At 43.1% G+C, this 18,890-nt stretch overlaps 1 protein-coding gene across 1 annotated transcript in view; it reads right to left on the minus strand.

The window, feature by feature from the left end:
- The window catches only part of Tln2 (talin 2), a 139,592-nt gene that overhangs the window by 68,676 nt on the left and 52,026 nt on the right, over positions 1-18,890 (minus strand). Inside the window, exons 23-32 of the mRNA XM_013009931.1 lie at positions 18,330-18,464; positions 17,037-17,165; positions 14,734-14,836; positions 11,178-11,386; positions 9,538-9,657; positions 8,422-8,619; positions 7,041-7,180; positions 6,440-6,443; positions 1,586-1,675; positions 253-375 (exon numbers count right to left, since the gene is read on the minus strand). Of these exons, the coding sequence (XP_012865385.1) occupies positions 253-375; positions 1,586-1,675; positions 6,440-6,443; positions 7,041-7,180; positions 8,422-8,619; positions 9,538-9,657; positions 11,178-11,386; positions 14,734-14,836; positions 17,037-17,165; positions 18,330-18,464 (1,251 nt within the window). The remainder of the gene's footprint in view (positions 1-252; positions 376-1,585; positions 1,676-6,439; positions 6,444-7,040; positions 7,181-8,421; positions 8,620-9,537; positions 9,658-11,177; positions 11,387-14,733; positions 14,837-17,036; positions 17,166-18,329; positions 18,465-18,890) is intronic.

Genomic DNA, 18,890 nt, shown 5'->3' on the forward strand with positions numbered 1-18,890 from the left:
TGCTGGGCTCTCCTTGTCCCTGCTTCACTTGGCCATGGGAGAACTAGCTGATGTACGAATGAGATGTTCTAACCAGAGCCAGTGTGGACTGAAGCTTCTGGACCAACCCAATTCTGGAGCCTGCCCTACCAAGGGCTTCTAGGGTAGTACTTGCAGAAAGAACAAGAGCTCCCCTTTGCCTGGACACAGGGGTCCAATCACTCCCAGCGCAGGGCACAGGCTGGAAGAGCTACACAGAGACCAGCTTCTTACCTGGGCTGCAGCCTCAGTCAGCCCACACAGAGCCTTAGATGCAATGCCCACACATTCCCCAAAGGCAGGGAGGTCCCCGGTCTTGGCATTCTGTGAAATTCCCGCCATCGACTCGCCTAGTACCTGCAAAACAAACAGCCAGTGGTATTCTGTGGCAGACTGCTTCAAGACCCAGAGGGAACAAGAGGCTATCCTTGCAACTTTACCATTTGAAGCCACTTAACTTTAATATGTACCATCTTCTCTTTTACTTGTATTAAGAAGAGGTACAAGGAAAACTGCCCAGTTTTTGCTCCATAAGGAGGATTAATCATCAACATATGAGCCCTTCATTCAAATATCTCTTTTGTAAGGAGATACAGTCAACATAGACAATGAAATAAAATCTATGCAAGGCTTCCATAGGTAAAATAGCCCAAACTAAGAATTATTCATTCTTAGAATACAAACTTATGTTCATTGAAGTCCTACCCAGAAAGCAGAAGATACACTCTTTCTGGTATAAAGCGAATTTCAACAGATCTTTGTTAAAGTTATTTTCTAAAAATTTTAAGTAGTTTGTCTTATTCTGAGAATCACCGGTATATTCTTTCCTGCTGGGCTTCAAAACAATGGCCCAGAGGGATCCAGTACCCTGTATAGGTCATGTAAAGGTCACAGGACAGAGGCAGGGCATCTACTCCTACCCAGTCTGTCTCTATCATCATGTTCCTGAAGATTCTGCTTTCCAGGGTCACTGATGATGGAACAGAAGGATGTGACCTTTGAAGGGATTATGGCATTGTCAAGTCTAAAATCTGATTCATAGCTCTTCATTTGTTAGTAGATATCTTGGAAGGGGAAAGGAAATCAATTCCCTACAATTGTTTAGATGGACAAAATCATCTAGTTTATGTGTTTAGTTAAATGTGATATCTACAAAGATGTTAAACTCTCTCCTCCCTAAATCATTTCTCTGGGTCTGAGTATATAAAATGTATCTGTAGGCTCCATAGTGAGTTCTATTTTGAGCTATTCACCTACATCCTTGCTCAAACAACAGCGGCAGCAGCAGCAGCAGCAACAGCAGAATCCCAGCTCTCACTCAGATCTATTGACTCAGAAACTTAGGGGTAGGGCTTAGCAATTGGTATTTAACAAATCTTTCAAGTGACTCAGGCAAATTGAGCTTTAGGAAGCACTGAGCAAAGGCTGCATAGACTTTCCCATGCTCACTATCACACGGGGCCATGGGCAGCTGCACATACAAGTACCTCTGGTCTAGGCCCATTGGAAAAGCATTGTCATGGGTTGGATTATGGCATAGCCCAGGGTCAGGGTGGGGTAGGCTTACCTTGGAGTTTTCCATCACACTCTCAATGCAGTCAAAGTAGGAGAGGTCACTAACAGGTTCATTAGGATTATCCAGCATCCCCTTGACAGTCTACAAAGCAGAACATAGAAGATGAAGTGAGCAAGGGGCTCAGAAGGAGAGGCAGTCAACCTAAATTACAACCGTTTACTTCCCCTCCTGTGACAGGACTCTGGGCACATTGTTCATTTACTCAGATTATGGTGTCATGATTTCCAGCTTCCCTATTGGTAACTCAGCTAAAGCACTTAGCTTTGCCAGAAATAAGAATCTTAGTTACATTTTGGAGAAATGTGATAGTTACAGGAGACAGTTTTTCATATATATAATATTATGTTTATATAGAATATATACATAATAATTCAACATTTATCTTTAACAAAGATCTATTAAAATTTGAATATATAGAATATTTATATATTGATTATATTGAATGTTTATATATACATATTATACATAAAGCATATGTATATATATATACATATATTTATGTATACATGTACACACATATAGATATATATGTATATACATGTATCTATGTGCAGATATGTGTATATATGTATATATATGCACACACTCATTTATGTATACCTATCTATCTATCTATCTATCTATCTATCTATCTATCTATCTATGTAAAAGAAATTTGGAAGTCAATGCAAGGTGATATAATCATGGCCACATAACACAAATGGACTGCTATATAGTGCTAAAGAATTTATATTACAAGTACACATTCATTCAAGACTGAAAAGGACCCTTGGTATTTCAGTTCTGGACTCTTGATGGAAGAACATGAGAGAAGGTAATGCCCCAAGCAACCCACTGGGATGGTTCATTCATTTTTAATTTTGAAAATATAGGAACTGTCTACCCTTGTTTAAGTTCCCATCAAGGAAGTGCTTCTCCAAACCCCTGAAAAACTTCGCTAGCTTCCTTGGTGATGATCATAGATAACTACTTGTGAGGGACTCTTTCATTGCCTAAGAGTCTGGGGTGCATCTGTTCAATCTCCTTGTCATTGGAAGATGAGAACCCAGCAGCCTCCAGGGGGCAAAGACCTGGAAGATCAGAGTTCAAAGCCAGCCTGGGCAAAAAAAAAAAAGTCCACAGACTGCATCTCAAATTGACCAGCAAAATGCTTATTAGGATGCATTGCTGAAGTGGTAGAATTTCATCTGGAAGAGCAAGACAAGTGAGCATGATTCCTTGAGTTCAAGCTGCAGCACTGGTAAACAAACAAAAAGATAAGGAAAGAGGGCGGCACAAAGAATGAGTGCATTTATTAAAGAACCTCTTCATATTCCTTGGATAATCAAGAATGTTTCATAATGGTGGCAGACAAGAATAGCGTTAAAGTACAGTATATACCTAGGTCAACATAGCTCGGTTCTATCAACGACCCTTACATCTTACAGTGTGAACTGAGCAGCACTGGGCAGTGATTCAGCCCTTTGTAAGCATTGCCAACTATTCTCAGAAGCTTTGGTCCTCTTCTTTTTTTTTTTTTTTTGGTTGGCCGTGGGGCTTGAACTCTGGGCCTGGGCGCTGTCCCTCAGCTCTTCAGCTCAAGGCGAGCGCTCTACCACTTGAGCTACAGTGCCACTTCAGGTTTTCTAGTGGTTTATTGGAGATAGGAGTCTCACGGTCTCTCCTGCCCGGGCTGGCTTTGAACCGCGATCCTCAGATCTCAGCCTCCTGAGTAGCTAGGATTACAGGCGTGAGCCACCAGCGCCCGGCTGTTTTGGAATATTTTAAACATACAACAGACCATAAAATGATTTTAAATCTGCTTTCTAGTAAGTTTTGTTTGAATGACTGTTCCTAGCTATTTCCTCCAATTCTTTTTTTAAAAAGTAGCTATTTTCTGTTAACATATTAGGGATATATTAGAACTTCTGGTATAATTTTGTAGCCCAGACTATTTTCTATACAACAAGGATTTAACCCTTTTGAGCAATGCTTAACAGGTCCTGGGATATACCATGGATAATATAGAAAGCGAAGGTCCATTTTAATTTTTGTTTTAACCATGCGTGAAATATGTGGTGAAGTTTTATTTTCCTTTTTGGATATATGAATTTCAATTGTCCTAGACCCATCTGTTGAAAAGAAATTCTTCCTGCTTTTGCAAGTTTTTTTTTTTTTGACTACTGATTGGCTGCATTACTTTTGATTCTCTATTCCACTAGCCTAGTGTATGATCTTTCACGAGTACCACATGGTGCTGATTACTATAGTTGTATTATATGTCTTAAAATGAAAGAAACATCACTTTAATTTTTTTTATTTTTTATTTATTTTTTGTGGGTCATGGGGCTTGAACTCTGGGTCTAGGTGCTGTCCCTGAGCTCTTCAGCTCAAGGCAAGAGCTCTACCACTTGAGCCACAGCACCATTTCTGGGTTTCTGGTGGTTAACTGGAGATGAAAGTCTCATGGACTTTCCTGCCTGGGCTGGCTTTGAACTGCAATCCTCAGATCTCTACTTTCTGAGTAGCTAGGATTACAAGGTATGAGACACCAGTGCCCAGCTAATACATTTTCTTCAGAAGTAAACCTCTTCTTCTCAGAGCGAAAAGACCACAGAACCTAAACAAGCTGGGGACTCAGTACTGCGGAGAATAGGAAAATAGGGCAAGGTGAACTATGAAGGGTCTGGCTGCCTCAAAAATAGCAGTGGAGCTGAAGACTCAAGACAACCAAACCAGGTCCCCATGGCTCAGTTTCTTATGAACTTACATGAGGTCTGGAGGAAACACATGGTTCATTCCTTGTCCTGCCCTAAGTCTCCTCGGGTTACATCTCCACTGTGTTCACAGCAATGGGAACAAGGAAACAACTTTTTCCATCAGGCCTAACTGTCCTGGGCCTGTTTGGGACTTTTGTCATCACCATGGGACCTGAGATGAAATTCAGTCTCCTGTAACTGATAACCCCCAAATGCACCTATCAGCAATAGCCCTGTCTTTCTCCACAGTCTAGCCCCTCCCCTCTGTTCATTCCATTATAACTCTTCAGTCTGTGCAAGTTACTCTCTTCCCCCTCTCTGGGCCATTGCCAGGAAGTAGAGAGATGCTCACAAGTTTTTTTCTAATAAAGCCTGACTATCATTAAGGTCATTCCTATCTCTGACTCTAATTGCTTCCTGTAATCTCAAGCACTTTTCTTACATTTCCACTTTTCTTACAGGTCCAGGGGGAACTCACTCAAACCTTCAAGACTTTCCTGACACACAAATATACCCCTAGCACCCAGCAAGTGGGACTGGCTCAATAGCAGGTGGTGATACACATCTGTGTGATGAACCCATGAAAAGAATGAACAGGAGGTTTGTACCCCAACAGAAGTCTGACTTACTGACTGGCTGCTGCCAGAAACTTTCTGAGTGAACTTTCTAGAATGTTCCCCAAACCCATGAGAATAAACTGGCATCTTCCCACCTAGTTCTAGCTCAGATCATCTTTAGTTGAGGAGTTTTCGGTATTCACTTAGTTGTAAGATCCTCAGGCTGGGAGCTCTGGTCATGACTGAGTGCCAGGCATACAGGTAGAGTGCTTTTCACCTAGGCTGCAGAGACTGCCTTAATACAGGAAAGCCTGTAGATTCCTAGATCCACAACCTAGAAGCACTGTTTCAGGATGTCTTGTGGCTTCCAAAAAGCCAACTTGTATTCTCTACCGCTTCCCATGATTTAAGTGTGAACATGTTCATCCCAGAAATTCTAATTTGGAAATGATGGGGGGAAGAAATTGAAGACAATGAAAAACATCTAAGTTTGGATGCTTGAAAACATCAGTTGTATTATTCAAGGCATTTTGTTAAAAAGAAGAGGAAAGGGAAGGAGGAAAAGGTAGAGGAGGAGAAAGAGGAGGAGGAAGAGGAGGAGGAGGAACAAGAAAAAGAGAAGGAGGAGAAGAGGATGAAGAGGAGAGGAGTAAGAGCTGGAGGAAGAGAAGAAGGAGGAGTTTGAAGTGTAGGAGGAGGAGAAGGAAGAAGGTAGAAGAGAGAAGGAGGAGATTCAGGAAGGGAGTAAGGTAGATATATGAGAAACAGCTGTTCAACAGAATAGACATCCCAAGCCACCGCCCCCCAACATCACAGGATAAGGGGTAGGGTGGCACCAGAACAATCACAAAGCAAGCATGAGCCAGTGAAGGGGAGATGAAAAGATCATTTTCCAGCCCTGATATCTCTGGCTATTGTTTGGTTCTCAAATGCATTATCTCTGATGAAACAAAGAAATTCAAGGTTTACAAAAGAACTGCTCTGAAGATGTCTAACCCTCCACAAAAAAGAAAAGAAAAGAAAACAAAGGCAAACCCACAAGCCAAGTGCAAGAGAGGCAAGATTTAGCCATCAGTATTGTAAAAGATGGAAAGAGCCTAAGGCTGATGTAGCTCACACCTTTCTTTACTTTGTAGATGGGAAAGTTTAGATAAGTTGAGCAACCTGGGCAACATGACTGAGTTAGTCAAGCATTAAAGCTGGGACTAGACAAGTTAAAGACATAAGCACAAAATGAAACAAAACAAACAAATAAAAACCCAAACAGAATTGAAGATGATCACCATTTTGAAATGGTTTCCAATTATTCTCCACCCTCCTCATAGTCTCTCCTTGAATTTCTCCACACTCTTAGCTTTCCTATATATCACAGTAGATCAAATGCTACTGAGAAGACACCCTTACCTCCACAGGATCCTTAAATGCCCTCCCTCTGGGTTGGGGAAAATGTCTGAGCTTGTTCTTCTAAGATCATCCTGTTACTGTCACTCCATACACCAGTATCTCATACTACTTAACTGGTGACCTGGAGTGGAAACTGCATTGCTTACTTTGCTGAAGGGCCAGCAATAGAAGGAAGACACTGGTTATCCCAAACTCACACTCATGATTTAATTCAGTTTACAAACAATTTGGTCTGACTACTCTACCTCCTCACCCATCCTAAACCCAGAGCTCTTCAACATGTGATGGATGGAACATGTCAAGTCCAGACTAACATCACTGCTGGGCACAGAAGAGGTACTTAATAATAAACACCTATGGAAGGGCTTTTTACACACTGCTATACTCTGTTTTCCAGCACGTTCTGATTCCCTTTGCAATAAGCATGCATGACTTTTATAATGTGAAATATAATACTACTTAAAAAAAATCCCAATAAGCTCCTGCCTTTACAAGCTCTGAAAGTTTTAAGTCTAAAAGTCTCTACTGAAGAGGTTGTAAGAGAAGACATATGGGAAGTCTGCTAGTGGGTGTAGAATATGGAAACAAGACAACTGTATAAAATACTAGAATCTGCATCACCATCAATAACATGAGGACAGCCCCAATTCTTTGCCCATCCAAAGTGGCAGGATATAGCAGTATATCCTTTGAGCTGTAGAGACAAAACTTAAACACACAGGACAGCATACCTTGTCCCATTCTTACCTTGCAGCTGCAGCCAGTAGATTTTTGGCATTGGGAGCTCCAGGATCTACAGAGAGAGACTTGGCCGCTAACAGCAGCTTGCTGGATGCCATAGAGATATTCTTGAGGTTGCCTATCACTTGGATCTGGTCTTCTTTTGTCTGGGAGGCCAAAAGGAGTTGGTTATTAGAAAGTTCCCAGGCTCCTAGGAAGCATTCAGAGAGCAAAGTAGTAGCATCCAAAAGGGAAGGCAAGTTACCTGAATAGATACATCAACCAGCCTGCAGACACCTAACTCATTGAGACACTAACTAGTGTCTACCTCTCCCCAAACAGATGCTCAGAGCAAGATGCATGTAGTAGGGAAAGAAACCTATGTACAAGTGAGTAGGCCAAAATCTCTGCTTTCTTCTAAGTGGAAGCACTAAGGGAGGGGGAGGAGGAAAACCAGAGAGCGAGCTGCACCAAGGCACAGATCTCGCTCAACAATGCTGGGGTTGTCGTCTCTTGTACATCTCAGCCTGGCACAAACGACCAGCATTGTTTCAATATTCAGAGCTGACAGCATCCCAGAAGGTCCAGATTAGGGGAAAGGATACATTTCTTACCTGGTTTGCCCTCTGAGGTAACAAAGTGAGAAATATCCTAGTGTATTTTTTTTAGGGAGTTTACAGTAGCTTAGGAACAAACAGCCCTGTAAGCTGACACCAGACCATTCATGCCCCCTTGTTAAACAAGTGGCTTATCTGTTCATCTGGATGTGGTTGTGTGTGTGTGTGTGTGTGTGTGTGTGTGCGTGTGTGTGTGTGTGTGATCCTGGGGCTTGAACTCAGGGCTTGGGCACTGACCCTGAGTTTTTGTTTTTGTTTCTTAAAGCTAGACTTTGCCACTTGAGCCACAGCTCCATTTCTAGCTTTTTGGTGGTTAATTGGAGATAAGAGTCTCACAGACTCTCCTGCCTCTTCTGCCTGAATAGGTATGATTTTAGGCATGAACCACTGGCACTGAGTTTGAACATGGTAACTTTTAATACTCTCATAGCCAGTATTAGACATAGGTCATGCAATTGAGTCCAATACACTTTAAGTGCATATATGCTTTTACTATATTATTCCATATTTGCTAAACATTCTCCCTCCTCCTCCTCCTCTTCCTTCTCCACAGTAGAATATGTAAAAGGATGGATTCTAGTAAGGATCGTGGGAAAAGTTATTCCTGGCCCCTTGGAATACTTCACACACAGCTGATAGCATCTATGGGCATGCCATTCCTTTCTTGTGAGATCTGAGTGCACCGGGGCTTGGTTCACAGGATCTCTATTCCCATTTGCCCAGTTGGCCTCCAAGTTAGTCAGGAAATCAGCAGTTGTAGGTCAGCTCCCAGTGGCCACTTCCACACTCACCTGTGCCTGACCAGCCATCTCAATGCCAGCGTCTAGGAACTCGTCAAAATCATCACTGAACTTTCCAGAAGCTGCAGCCAGCTCTCCACTCTGGCCCCGGGTGGCGTGGACCACTTCCCCAGCAGACTGGTTCAGATCTGCAGCTGCCTGATTCAGTTCACTCTGGGCTTCTTGGAAAGGCTTTGTGCTTGGAGGTAGCTATGGGGACAGAAGGCACACCCCATGGGAAGTCTTAGTTTGATGACAAGGATAAAGGAAGGCATTGTGGAAAGAAGACAAGATTGCCCAGAGATGGATTTCTGAGTCATCAAGATGTAAGCATTGTGTGTGGGCTGAGCCCATGGTAAGTTTGACCCTTCCTTCCTTCCTTCCTTCCTTCCTTCCTTCCTTCCTTCTGGAATACCAACTCAGTGAACATATCATGGGTCTCAAAATGGTAAGAACAGTTGTTCTCAGGTACTCATGCTTACCTGTGTGGCTCAGGTAGGCCACCACACCCAGGGAGACTGACTCCAGGATCCAGACTCTCTAGGTAACTGCCCTACTATCTCTCTTTTAGGATGGAAACTTTTAGTATTTTACTAAAAGGTGATGCGGTCCAACTTCACTTCATATTCTTCCAAGTGAACAGCTACCAATTTTGTATCATTGGTAGTCTTTGTTAATAACTTAAAAAGCAACAACACACCCCAATATAGTGTCATCTACAATCATTAATGAGAAGTTTTAAGGAGCTATGCTAGATTATATTAGGTATCCATATACATGAGCTGGACACCTGTGCAGAAAGGAAAGACAAAAATGAGCATAGGCTCTCCATCAGTGGACTCATAAAGCAGAAACAGAACAACTCAAGTAAAGCCCTCAAACTGCTTGCTCCCCCAGTAAGCCATGGACACACATGTCCCTCCACCACCAGACCTGTCACTATTGGGCCTGTCCTGATAAGAAGCCAAATGATCAGGCACCTCTTTCCTGGTTCACAGGGATAACCCAAGAGCAAACAGCAACATAGGCTCCCAGAGAAAGCAAGCTTCAAAAGCTCTATCTTTGAAATGTCATTGGGCAAAGATGAAGTGGCAGAAAAAAGCCTGGGGCCAGTCAAGATCTTCTCACCGAATCTACTAGCAGCTTCTTGCTGGACTCCCCGATGCTCTTCAAGGCCACATCCACATCCTTCTGCCCAGGGAGGCAATTCACGCAGTTATTCAAGGAGTGAGACACAGCTTTGGCCACCTGTATCGGGGCAGGGAGAGGGGGGGAGGGACACACCACAAGAAAGTTGCTGTCAGTATAAACATATTTATGCACATTTGTTGGGAATGAGCATGGAGAATAGGTAGAGCTGGCACAGGCAGCAGCAGGCCCCTGAGACTAGGTTATTAAATTAAATCACCTTGCTCCAGGCACTTTCAACAAGAGCAAAATTCCACCTTGGCACTGGGGTCAGCGTCCTGGGAGACAACACATTAAAGTCAGGCTGAGTCACAGCTCAGCTTCAAACAGAGAACTCTCTGATAAGAGACCAGGTTTTGAAACACAGGTTCTGTGTTCCTGTGAGCCCTGCTAAGGTCTCCAATGCGGAAGTGGGCCTTCACGTCTTTGGATCATGATTCCTAACTAGGTCTGTGATTGCTTTCTGCTCAGTGGCCCAGCTGCAACCTCACTCTTCCCACGGGCAAACAAAGTTCCAACACTTCCCAGAACGATGTAGAACTGCCAACACACTGCCTTGGAAGAGCACTAGAGCAGCTTCCTGTGGGAAATCTTTGGTATCTCATTTAAAAGGGAAAATTAGGAGCTGGGAGCCAATGGCTCACACCTATAATCTTAGGAGGCTGAGATTTGAAGATGGTGGCTTGAAACCAGCCTGGGTGGGAAAGTCTGTGAAACTCTTTTTTGTTGTTGTTGTTGTTAGTCGTGGGGCCTGAATTCTGGTCCTGGGAGCTATCCCTGAGCTCTTCAGCTCAAGGCTAGCGCTCTACCACTTGAGCCACAGTGCCACTTCCAGCTTTTTTCTGCTTATGTGGTGCTTATGAGGTGCCTCCTGCTTGCAAGGCAAGCACTCTACCACTGAGCCAGCCTGTGAAACTCTTATATCCAAGTAATCATCAAAAAGTCAGACGTGGAGCTGTGGCTCAAGTGGTAGGGTGCTAGCCTTAAGCAAAACAGCACAGGGATAGTGCCCAGGCCCTAAGTTCAAGTCCCAGGACTGGTGCAAAAATAAATAAACAAATAAATAAAAATAATACAATAAAAGGGAAATTAAGGTCTTTAGAAGTGAGTTGTGTTACTCTTTTTAACCCATAACATCTTCTCAGTACCCTTATCTAAAACTTTCCTTGGCCAACTGGTCTATCAGTGTAGAAGAATCATCTGAAGAGATTAAGTGAGAGGGAGTGAGAGGTAGAAAACTTCAGTGTCACACTCTCTTATCTGTCTCATTTCCCTTGCTACTAAACCCCAATCAAATATGTTATATCTGGAGTCCTAAACCTCCCAGGGCAGGATTCAAAGATATGCCTTTCCCCTCAGTTGCCTGTGAGCATGAGCAGATCTCACATTAATACAAGGAATACTAGGTGAGACTCACAAAGGTGAGGTGGTCACAGATGGCCAACGTTGTTAGGACATTTTGGAAACTTCTCAAAGCACCTGTGGCAGCACAAAGCATTCATACAAGAAAAATGTGCCCAGGAATATGCCCACCAACACAGGTAGGTCAGTAGTGGTAGGACTCTCCTTTGTAGACTCACCTGAGCTAGTCTCTGTTGACTCTCTGCATCTCCAGGTGCAATCAGGGCTTGCTTAGCTTCCTGGATGAGCATGGCTGAGCCCTCCATCACATCTCGAGCAGAATCTAACATGGCGTGGGCAGCTGCAGGGTCACTTGTAGATGCAGCCACTCCACGGGCAGCCTGGGCCAGGGTTTTCAGAGCTTGTGCTGTTTCTCTAGCAGCTACACCTGGGGGGCAGAAGCCAATGAGACCTTCTGTTACATTCCATGGAGAAGGCACACTTTTCCTTGGGAATGAGCCTGTGGACTAGAGCCTGACTTGCAGACAAAGGGTAAGCATTGATTTTTGTTTTACGTGTTTGTATACTGGCCCCAGGGCTTGAACTTAGGGCTTGGGCACAGTCCTTGACCTTTAGGGTTTAAGGTTAGTACTTTACCACTTGAGTCACAACTCCATTTCTGGCATTTTGGTGGTTAACTGGAGAGAACAGTCACAGACTTTCCTGGTTAGGCTGGCTTCCAATTGTGATCCTTAGATCTCAGCCTCCTGAGTAGCTAGGATTACAGATGTGAGCCACCAGCACCTGATTTTTTTAGTGTGAACTGTTGGCATCAACCAACCAGAGAGAGGTGTTATAACACATACAATGAATGCTAAGTGCTGCTTCCCATGAGACAGCTAAGTGCTGTCTCATGTTCTGATTGCCTACTAGACCTAGAGCTTCAGGTTCATGGTGTAACACAGGTGGATGTATCTGTCTGTATTGATGCAAAGCATTGTAGGAGATTATTTTAAGTCATTCTATACCCACAAAACAAAATGAGCAAATCTGATTTGCTGAGGAACTCAGTGAATCTGTCTATCTGCTATTGCTATGCCCTTCCCCAACAGGATCTCTCACACCAGAACAAACCATTATTCTAACATCTGTTACTTGAGACTTGTTGTTCTAAAATTTTTTTGTTTTTGGGTCCAGTCGTGGGGCCTGAACTCTGGGCCTGGGCGCTGTCCCTCAGCTCTTCAGCTCAAGGCGAGCGCTCTACCACTTGAGCCACAGCACCACTTCTGGCTTTTTTCCTTTTTGCTTATGTGGTATTGGGGAATCGAACCCAGGGCCTCATGCATGCAAGGCAAGCACTCTACCACTGAGCCACCTTCCCAGCCCTGTTCTAAAATTTTATGTGAACAGAACCACACTGTATGCCTTTTTTTTTTTTCTGTCATGTATAGCAATCCATTCTTTTAGCTTGCTATGTGGTATGCAATCATCTGGATGATACCAGCATTTGCTTACTTGTTCTGCTGTTGGAAGTTGGGGACTAGTGTGAATAATACTTCTAAGAAAGTTCTTATGCACACATTCATGTGGGCACAGGGAACACAAATGTAAGAGTTGGACAGCAGGCCACAGAATACTTATCTAGTTTTAGAGAGAGAAAGAGAAGGAGGCAGGGAGAGAAGGAAGAAATGTACTAGTTACCTAACTTATAAAACAGTATAAATTTTTTTTTTTGCCAGTCCTGGGGCCTGAACTCTGGGCCTGGACACTGTCCCTGAGCTTCTTTTGCTCAAGGCTATTCCTCTGCCGCTTGAGCCACAGAACCACTTCCAGAATTTTCTAAGTAGTTTATAGGTGATAAGAGTCTCACAGATTTTTCCTGCCTGGGCTGGCTGCAAACTGCAATTTCAAATCTCAGCCCCCTAAGTAACTAGGATTACTGGCATGAACCACTGACACCCAGCTATATCACCTTAATGACAACAATAAAAAGAAGAAATGTGCTCATTACTTGACTTAGAAAATGGTAAGCCTTCTGTATATCACTTTTATAATAAAACAAAAACAAAGACAACAGAACCTTAAATGGCTATTTGGATTTGGGTATCCCTGTTGGGAAGCATGAGACAGATGATGGAATTGGTGTTAAAGTATGAATATAAACCAGTGTGTGTGTGTGTGTGTGTGTGTGTGTGTGTGTGTGTGTTTGTGTGTGCATGCGCCAGTACTGGGGCTTGACCTAGGGCCTTGCTCTTTGACTCAGCTTTCCTGATCATAGCTGGTGCCCAATGACTTGAACAATGCCTCCAATATGGCTTTTGGTTAGTTATTTAGAGACATAGTCTCATGGATTTTTCTGTCCTAGCTGGCTTAGAATTGCAGTCCTCTAGATCTCATGCTCTTCAGTAGGTAGGATTACAGGTGGGAGCCATTGGTGCCTAGCTTAAACCAGCCCTTTGAGACTACAACATGACTTCATGCAGAACAAACATGGTCTGGCCACATGGCACACCATGAAGAAGGAGGTCATAGACACCAGGAACACAGCAACTTGAGAAGTGCGAAGTTGGCGCTGAAACTCATCTCAAGCAATAGTTTCACATGAGGTCCTGCCTGGACAGTGTCTGATCCATAGCACACATTCAAGATGGTACCAGAGCTAGGTCATGGCTCCCAGCTTCCAGGATACACACTTCTCAGTGAGGGCATCTAATTAGAGCACACTAAGTGCATGGAAACCACACACACATCCACACCTCTCTCGGCTTTCAAGTGAGCATTTGAGGCAGGTCTGGATGGTCTGCAAACATTGCTTCTGCTATACAGCACAGATACAGGGGTGGTCTTCCCAGTATTGAGGACAACGAGGCTCTGTAATGGGAAAGGCCTCAAAGCCATAAAGCTAGACAGCTTCATAGCCATGGACTCACAAATCTGTAAGCATTCAGCTCTGTGCATCCCACAGCTGGGGTAGAAATCTACAACCTGATCCAGGCAGATTACAAAGCTGCCAGTCTACCATTTATCACTCAGCCTGGGGAATGAAAAACTTTTAAATCCAGTGTTGTTGTTGTTTAAAATGGCTGAAGAGAAGCCCAGAGAGAAAACACAAAGGAAAGTAAAGCTAAAGTGAAGGAAATAAATGGAGTGGAGCTATCATTCCATTTCATGTTTCAGCTTTGGCGTGGGGTAGAGGGATGCTGTCACGCAGAAGAGTGCCAGATGTGGCTAAGCCCTTATTCCCTCTACCTCTGTTACTGCTGTGGTCTAGACAGCTGCCTTGCTTTGCAGGTTTTAGTAGATGCTGAGAGCTGAGTACTGACCACTGAAGATACTTTATTGTCATTTGTAGACCTCTCTTTATATCTTCCTGTTAATTATTTGGACCCTTTAATCCACTTCTGTTTGAGGTCTCTGAGAATTTGGAAGAATGAAGTATTTGTGAGACTCAATCTAGGCACACGTTTGCAAAAACCATAGGTTTTAGATTTGTGTTGAAAGCCTACTATAACATTTCCTTTTCCTATAACTTTCCAGAGGTTAGTCCTAGAAATCTATAATTGCTTATATGTTTGTAGTCCAACAGAGTGACCCACAAAATAGTTTGGGAATTGTTTTATTTCTCTTGGATGCTTAGTAACAGGCCCGTGGAAAGTGCTCGCAAAATATGCAGCAAACTGCTAAAAGGGAAGGCAAGTTTATTGCTAAATCAGAGAACATCCTTTCCAGACATCCGTTCCCCACCAGTGCTTTGCACCTGCTCCCACAGCATCACCAGGCATAAGAGGGCCTCACCTGTATAGTGCTCATTGCCTTGAGCAGCGCAGGTGAGGAGCTGGGCCATGGAGGAGCCCACTGCTTTGGAGGTGCTTCCCAGGTCCTGGGCACATTTTTCCAGCTGTCAGAATATCCAAGAAAGAGAGAACTTAGAGGAAAAGAACCATCTGCCAATGGTCGGAACAACAGTGTAGATCTTGAGCTCAGTTCTTAGGAAAGAACACACATACCCATGATACTAAGTTGCTGGAGGGCAATACGGGAAAATGAGCTGGGCTTTAGAATAAACAAATCTACAGCCTGCCTCTTATTACTAGCTGTGTGAGGCTGGGGTGCACTTTCTCCAAGCCTCAGTTTCCTTAGATTGTAATACTTACCAGTGAAGGTTTCTAGGGAAGGAATGTAGGCTGTCTCAACAAATGGTAGCTATTAGCATTATAACTTTAGAAACTAATTTAGAGAGGCTGCAATAAATCCTGAGCAGGTATTAATTATATCTTGGCAGGAAGTGGGCAGATATCCAGCTACACCACCTTCCTGGCATGTCAGACCATTAACAGTGTGCAAATGATCATTATACTTTTAGAAGCTCAAACTGAAAGGAAATGCATGAGACATGGAGATTGGAGTGGTGAGACTGTAAACGTGGCCTTTCCATAAACAGCAAGTCAACCTGCTTTGTAGACTGAATAAAAAAAAAGCAGAGGATAAGATTGGTAAAATTTCAGGTCAGGTATGGATAGTTATTAGGGGTGAGGACAACATTCTGGAAGGGAATTCTGGAAGGCACTTCAAGAGAGAAAAAAATCCATAAGAATCCATACCCAGTTTTAACCTTGCCATATCTTTCTTTTAGAAGAAAACAGAGCCTCAATCACTTAGCCTTGACTACAATAATATTATCACAACATACACATTTACTTTTTGTTTTTTAAAAAACAATCCTTTTTTTAAAAATTTAAAGGTTTTTTTTGCATCCCTCCTGATCAGTTGTTTTATGTAAAGTTAGAATTCATACCATACCAGTCTATCGTGGGCACCCTGGAGTTCAGAGTTTGCAAAGAGACACCTGGATCACTTTACAAAGCTTCTGGCATGAGTTAATGCCACCTCAGTCATTACCTGAGTGACTTGAGTTAAGTGATTTAACCTCTATCTGTTTCTTTATCTTTACAATTAGTGGAAGGGATTTAACAAATATTTTCTAAGTGTTTTCTATATTCCAGGCATGTTCTATGGCTCAGTAGATTGCTCCTGAAGTTCCTTTACATTGTAAATGTCTTTAGTTCATTCAAAGAATATCAGAGTTATGAGTACAAGCTCTTAGGACCAGGAATATGCTGGTCTAATGCTTGTCTAGCATGTTCATGTTCAATCCTCCCCACTATAGGCAGGGCAGGGGGAATGGAAGTTCTCAGAAAAGGTTTTAGAGTCCTGCAGATCTGGACTGAAACTTCAGTTCTGCTGCTAATTGGCAGATACCCTGGAAGAGAGTAGAGACAACTTCTGTGCCTCTATTTTCTCAGAAATGGATTTAATAAAACTTTGGTTATTAATTAGGATTTTCATTAGGATGGGCTAGACTGATTATATGTAGGGTGCTTAACGGGAACTTAATACATGGTATTTTATTGGCAACATTCAGGAAAAAAAAAGTAAGTTCATACAAATGAGGATTGGTATATTTTCCCCCAAGAAATTCCTGATGTAATCATTAGGAAGCACCAATCCGATCCAATCAGACCTCTGACAGCACCATTCCACTTGAAACAGTAGGAAGTTACTAAAGTGACTTGCTGTTCTCCATTCCAGGACTCTCCACTAATTTTTTTTCATAAAAACATGACTATTGACTATGTTTTCCGTGCTTACCATTAAAATCTCATTGCCACTCATCTCATAGAAAAAATATCTGAGACACACAGGAGACACTGCCCACAGCTAGTGTTTTCTAGAAGCTAGCCATGACCAACTTGAGGCCTAGTATTATTAGCAGCAGAAGCACTCCTTCCAGAAAAAGCCAGAACACTGAACTGAAACACTAGCATTTGTCTTGTGTATCAAAAAGACAAATAAATATTAAAGGATGCCTCTTAATACTTAGCCAGATCCTAGGTAGGCACACAAACCTTCTCTACAGGCCACTTAGGGAAATGGCTATCCTGATGCAGTCCTAAAGAAATGTGGGTTAATCTATCAAATTGCTCTCAAAACCTGTGAAATTCACTAACTGAATTTCTTCAAACACCTCTTGTGAGGGCAGCAAGAGGAAAAACCCATACTCTGCTGACCGAGTTGACTGCTGAACCCGGATGACTTACTGTTTCCCCCGGAAGTGGTTTCAGCTGACTCTCCACAGCGGCCATCTTGGCATCCTGCAGCTCGTTCTTAAGCGTCTGGACTGTGTTCAGGGCTGAGTCGATCTCCATAGGGCCACAGGCTTCATGGGCCTATTTAAAGAGTGGGGGAGTATATGTACACAGTCTGCTTGAGAAAGGGACTCTAATTATTTGCTACCTTGGAAATATTTTTTTCTTTATATCCAGTGATTGTCTGAACTTGGTTTAGGAGGAAAGGGGGCCAGGGATCTGTCCAGAGAATAAATCATCCTGTCAAGATGTCAGTCTTACTCTCTCTAAGTAGATGGAGATGCTTGAAGTCTCTTTGAAGCAATTTTAATCCTTAATAGGATGGAGCTTTCATTCCCTATGCCCAGAGTAAGCACAAATAGGAGGACTGCAGTCCAGACTTGGCTGCACACAAAGTGAGACTCTATCTCAAATAATAACCAATACAAAGATGGCTGGCAGAGTAGCTCAAGTGGTAGGTACAGCACCTGCCTAGTACATACAAGGCCTTGGGTAGCAACAACTCCTACCCCCCCAAAAAAAAAAACAAAAGCAAAAACCAAAACAAACAAGCCAGACCTAGAAGAAATGGTCACTTACTGCTATAGCTTAGATTCAAAATTTCCTGTAAAGGCCTACCTATTGTAGGCACTGGAACCTTCCCAAGGTGAGGTCTATTGGAAGGAAATTAGATCAATGGGGAAGGGATGCCTTTTAATGAGATATCCTGTGCCTCTTTCTCTTCCTTCTTGGCTGCTTTGAGGTGACCCAGTCTCTGCCATGTGTGTGCTACCACAGATCCGAAGCAACATCGTCATGTGACCAGACCATGAACTAACAACATAGGGACCCTAAGCCAAAGTAAACACTATTTCCTTTTAACTCAGTTCTCTCAGGTAGGGTATTTGTCACAACAACAGAAAGCTGGCAAATATAATTATTTTGGTCCACAATCAATCAGGCACCAAGACATTATCTACTATTCTCCCGGAGAATAAAACATAAGACTACTGCCTGTCCCAGAACAGGAGGAGGAAGAAGAAGAGGAAGTGTGCAAATTACAGATGACTTTGTCAAGCCATTGTAACTAGGGAAGACAGTCAAAGGGAGTCAAAGCCAATCCACAGAAGTATTTTTTATGGTCATGCAAATGGAACAGACAGCTCTGCCATGCGGAGGCCTGGGCAGGACTCACACCACAGCAGCAGTAAGGAAGGAAACTTCCATTCCCTTATGAGCGAACTGGCAGGACAAGGCCCTACTTGCCTTCTGAGAGGCGGTGCGCAGCTCAGCCAAGCTGGTCGCCAGGTTCTTGGCACACTGACTCAGCTGCATGGCTGCGGCCTGGTCACTCACAGTGGGTACTGCGGCCTTGGCGGAGGACACCATCTTGCTTCCAGGCTGTGAAAAGATGAGCAGAAAGACAATGAATGTCCTGTGCTGCCAAGGGGCAGAGAGAGCCAAGAGCCATCTCTCCACAGTGGTCAGGAGTTATTCTACTATAAAGAGAAAAGCATTGAACACCAACTAGTTTCCAATCCTGACCCCCTGAGTACCGTGTTAGACCAGCTAACACAGGCTACTAAAGTCTAGATTTTTTTTAAAAAGGTATATGACATGGTGGGAGCAGCAGGATAGAGTTTGGTTTAGAATTCTCATTTTCAACATTTCTAAGACAACCCTGTTTTAAATGAAGTTCTTTGTATTTCTCACAATAGTTCTTTACTATGAGCTTGAAACAAAACTACTAGACTGTGTAGAAAAATGATGGCAAATAAACCAAGAAAATAGCCAGGTAGGAGCTGGGAAGGTGGCTCAGTGGTAGAG

Source organism: Dipodomys ordii, unplaced genomic scaffold, assembly GCF_000151885.1.
Source record: "Dipodomys ordii isolate 6190 unplaced genomic scaffold, Dord_2.0 Scaffold11, whole genome shotgun sequence".
Taxonomy (NCBI): Eukaryota; Metazoa; Chordata; class Mammalia; order Rodentia; family Heteromyidae; genus Dipodomys; species Dipodomys ordii.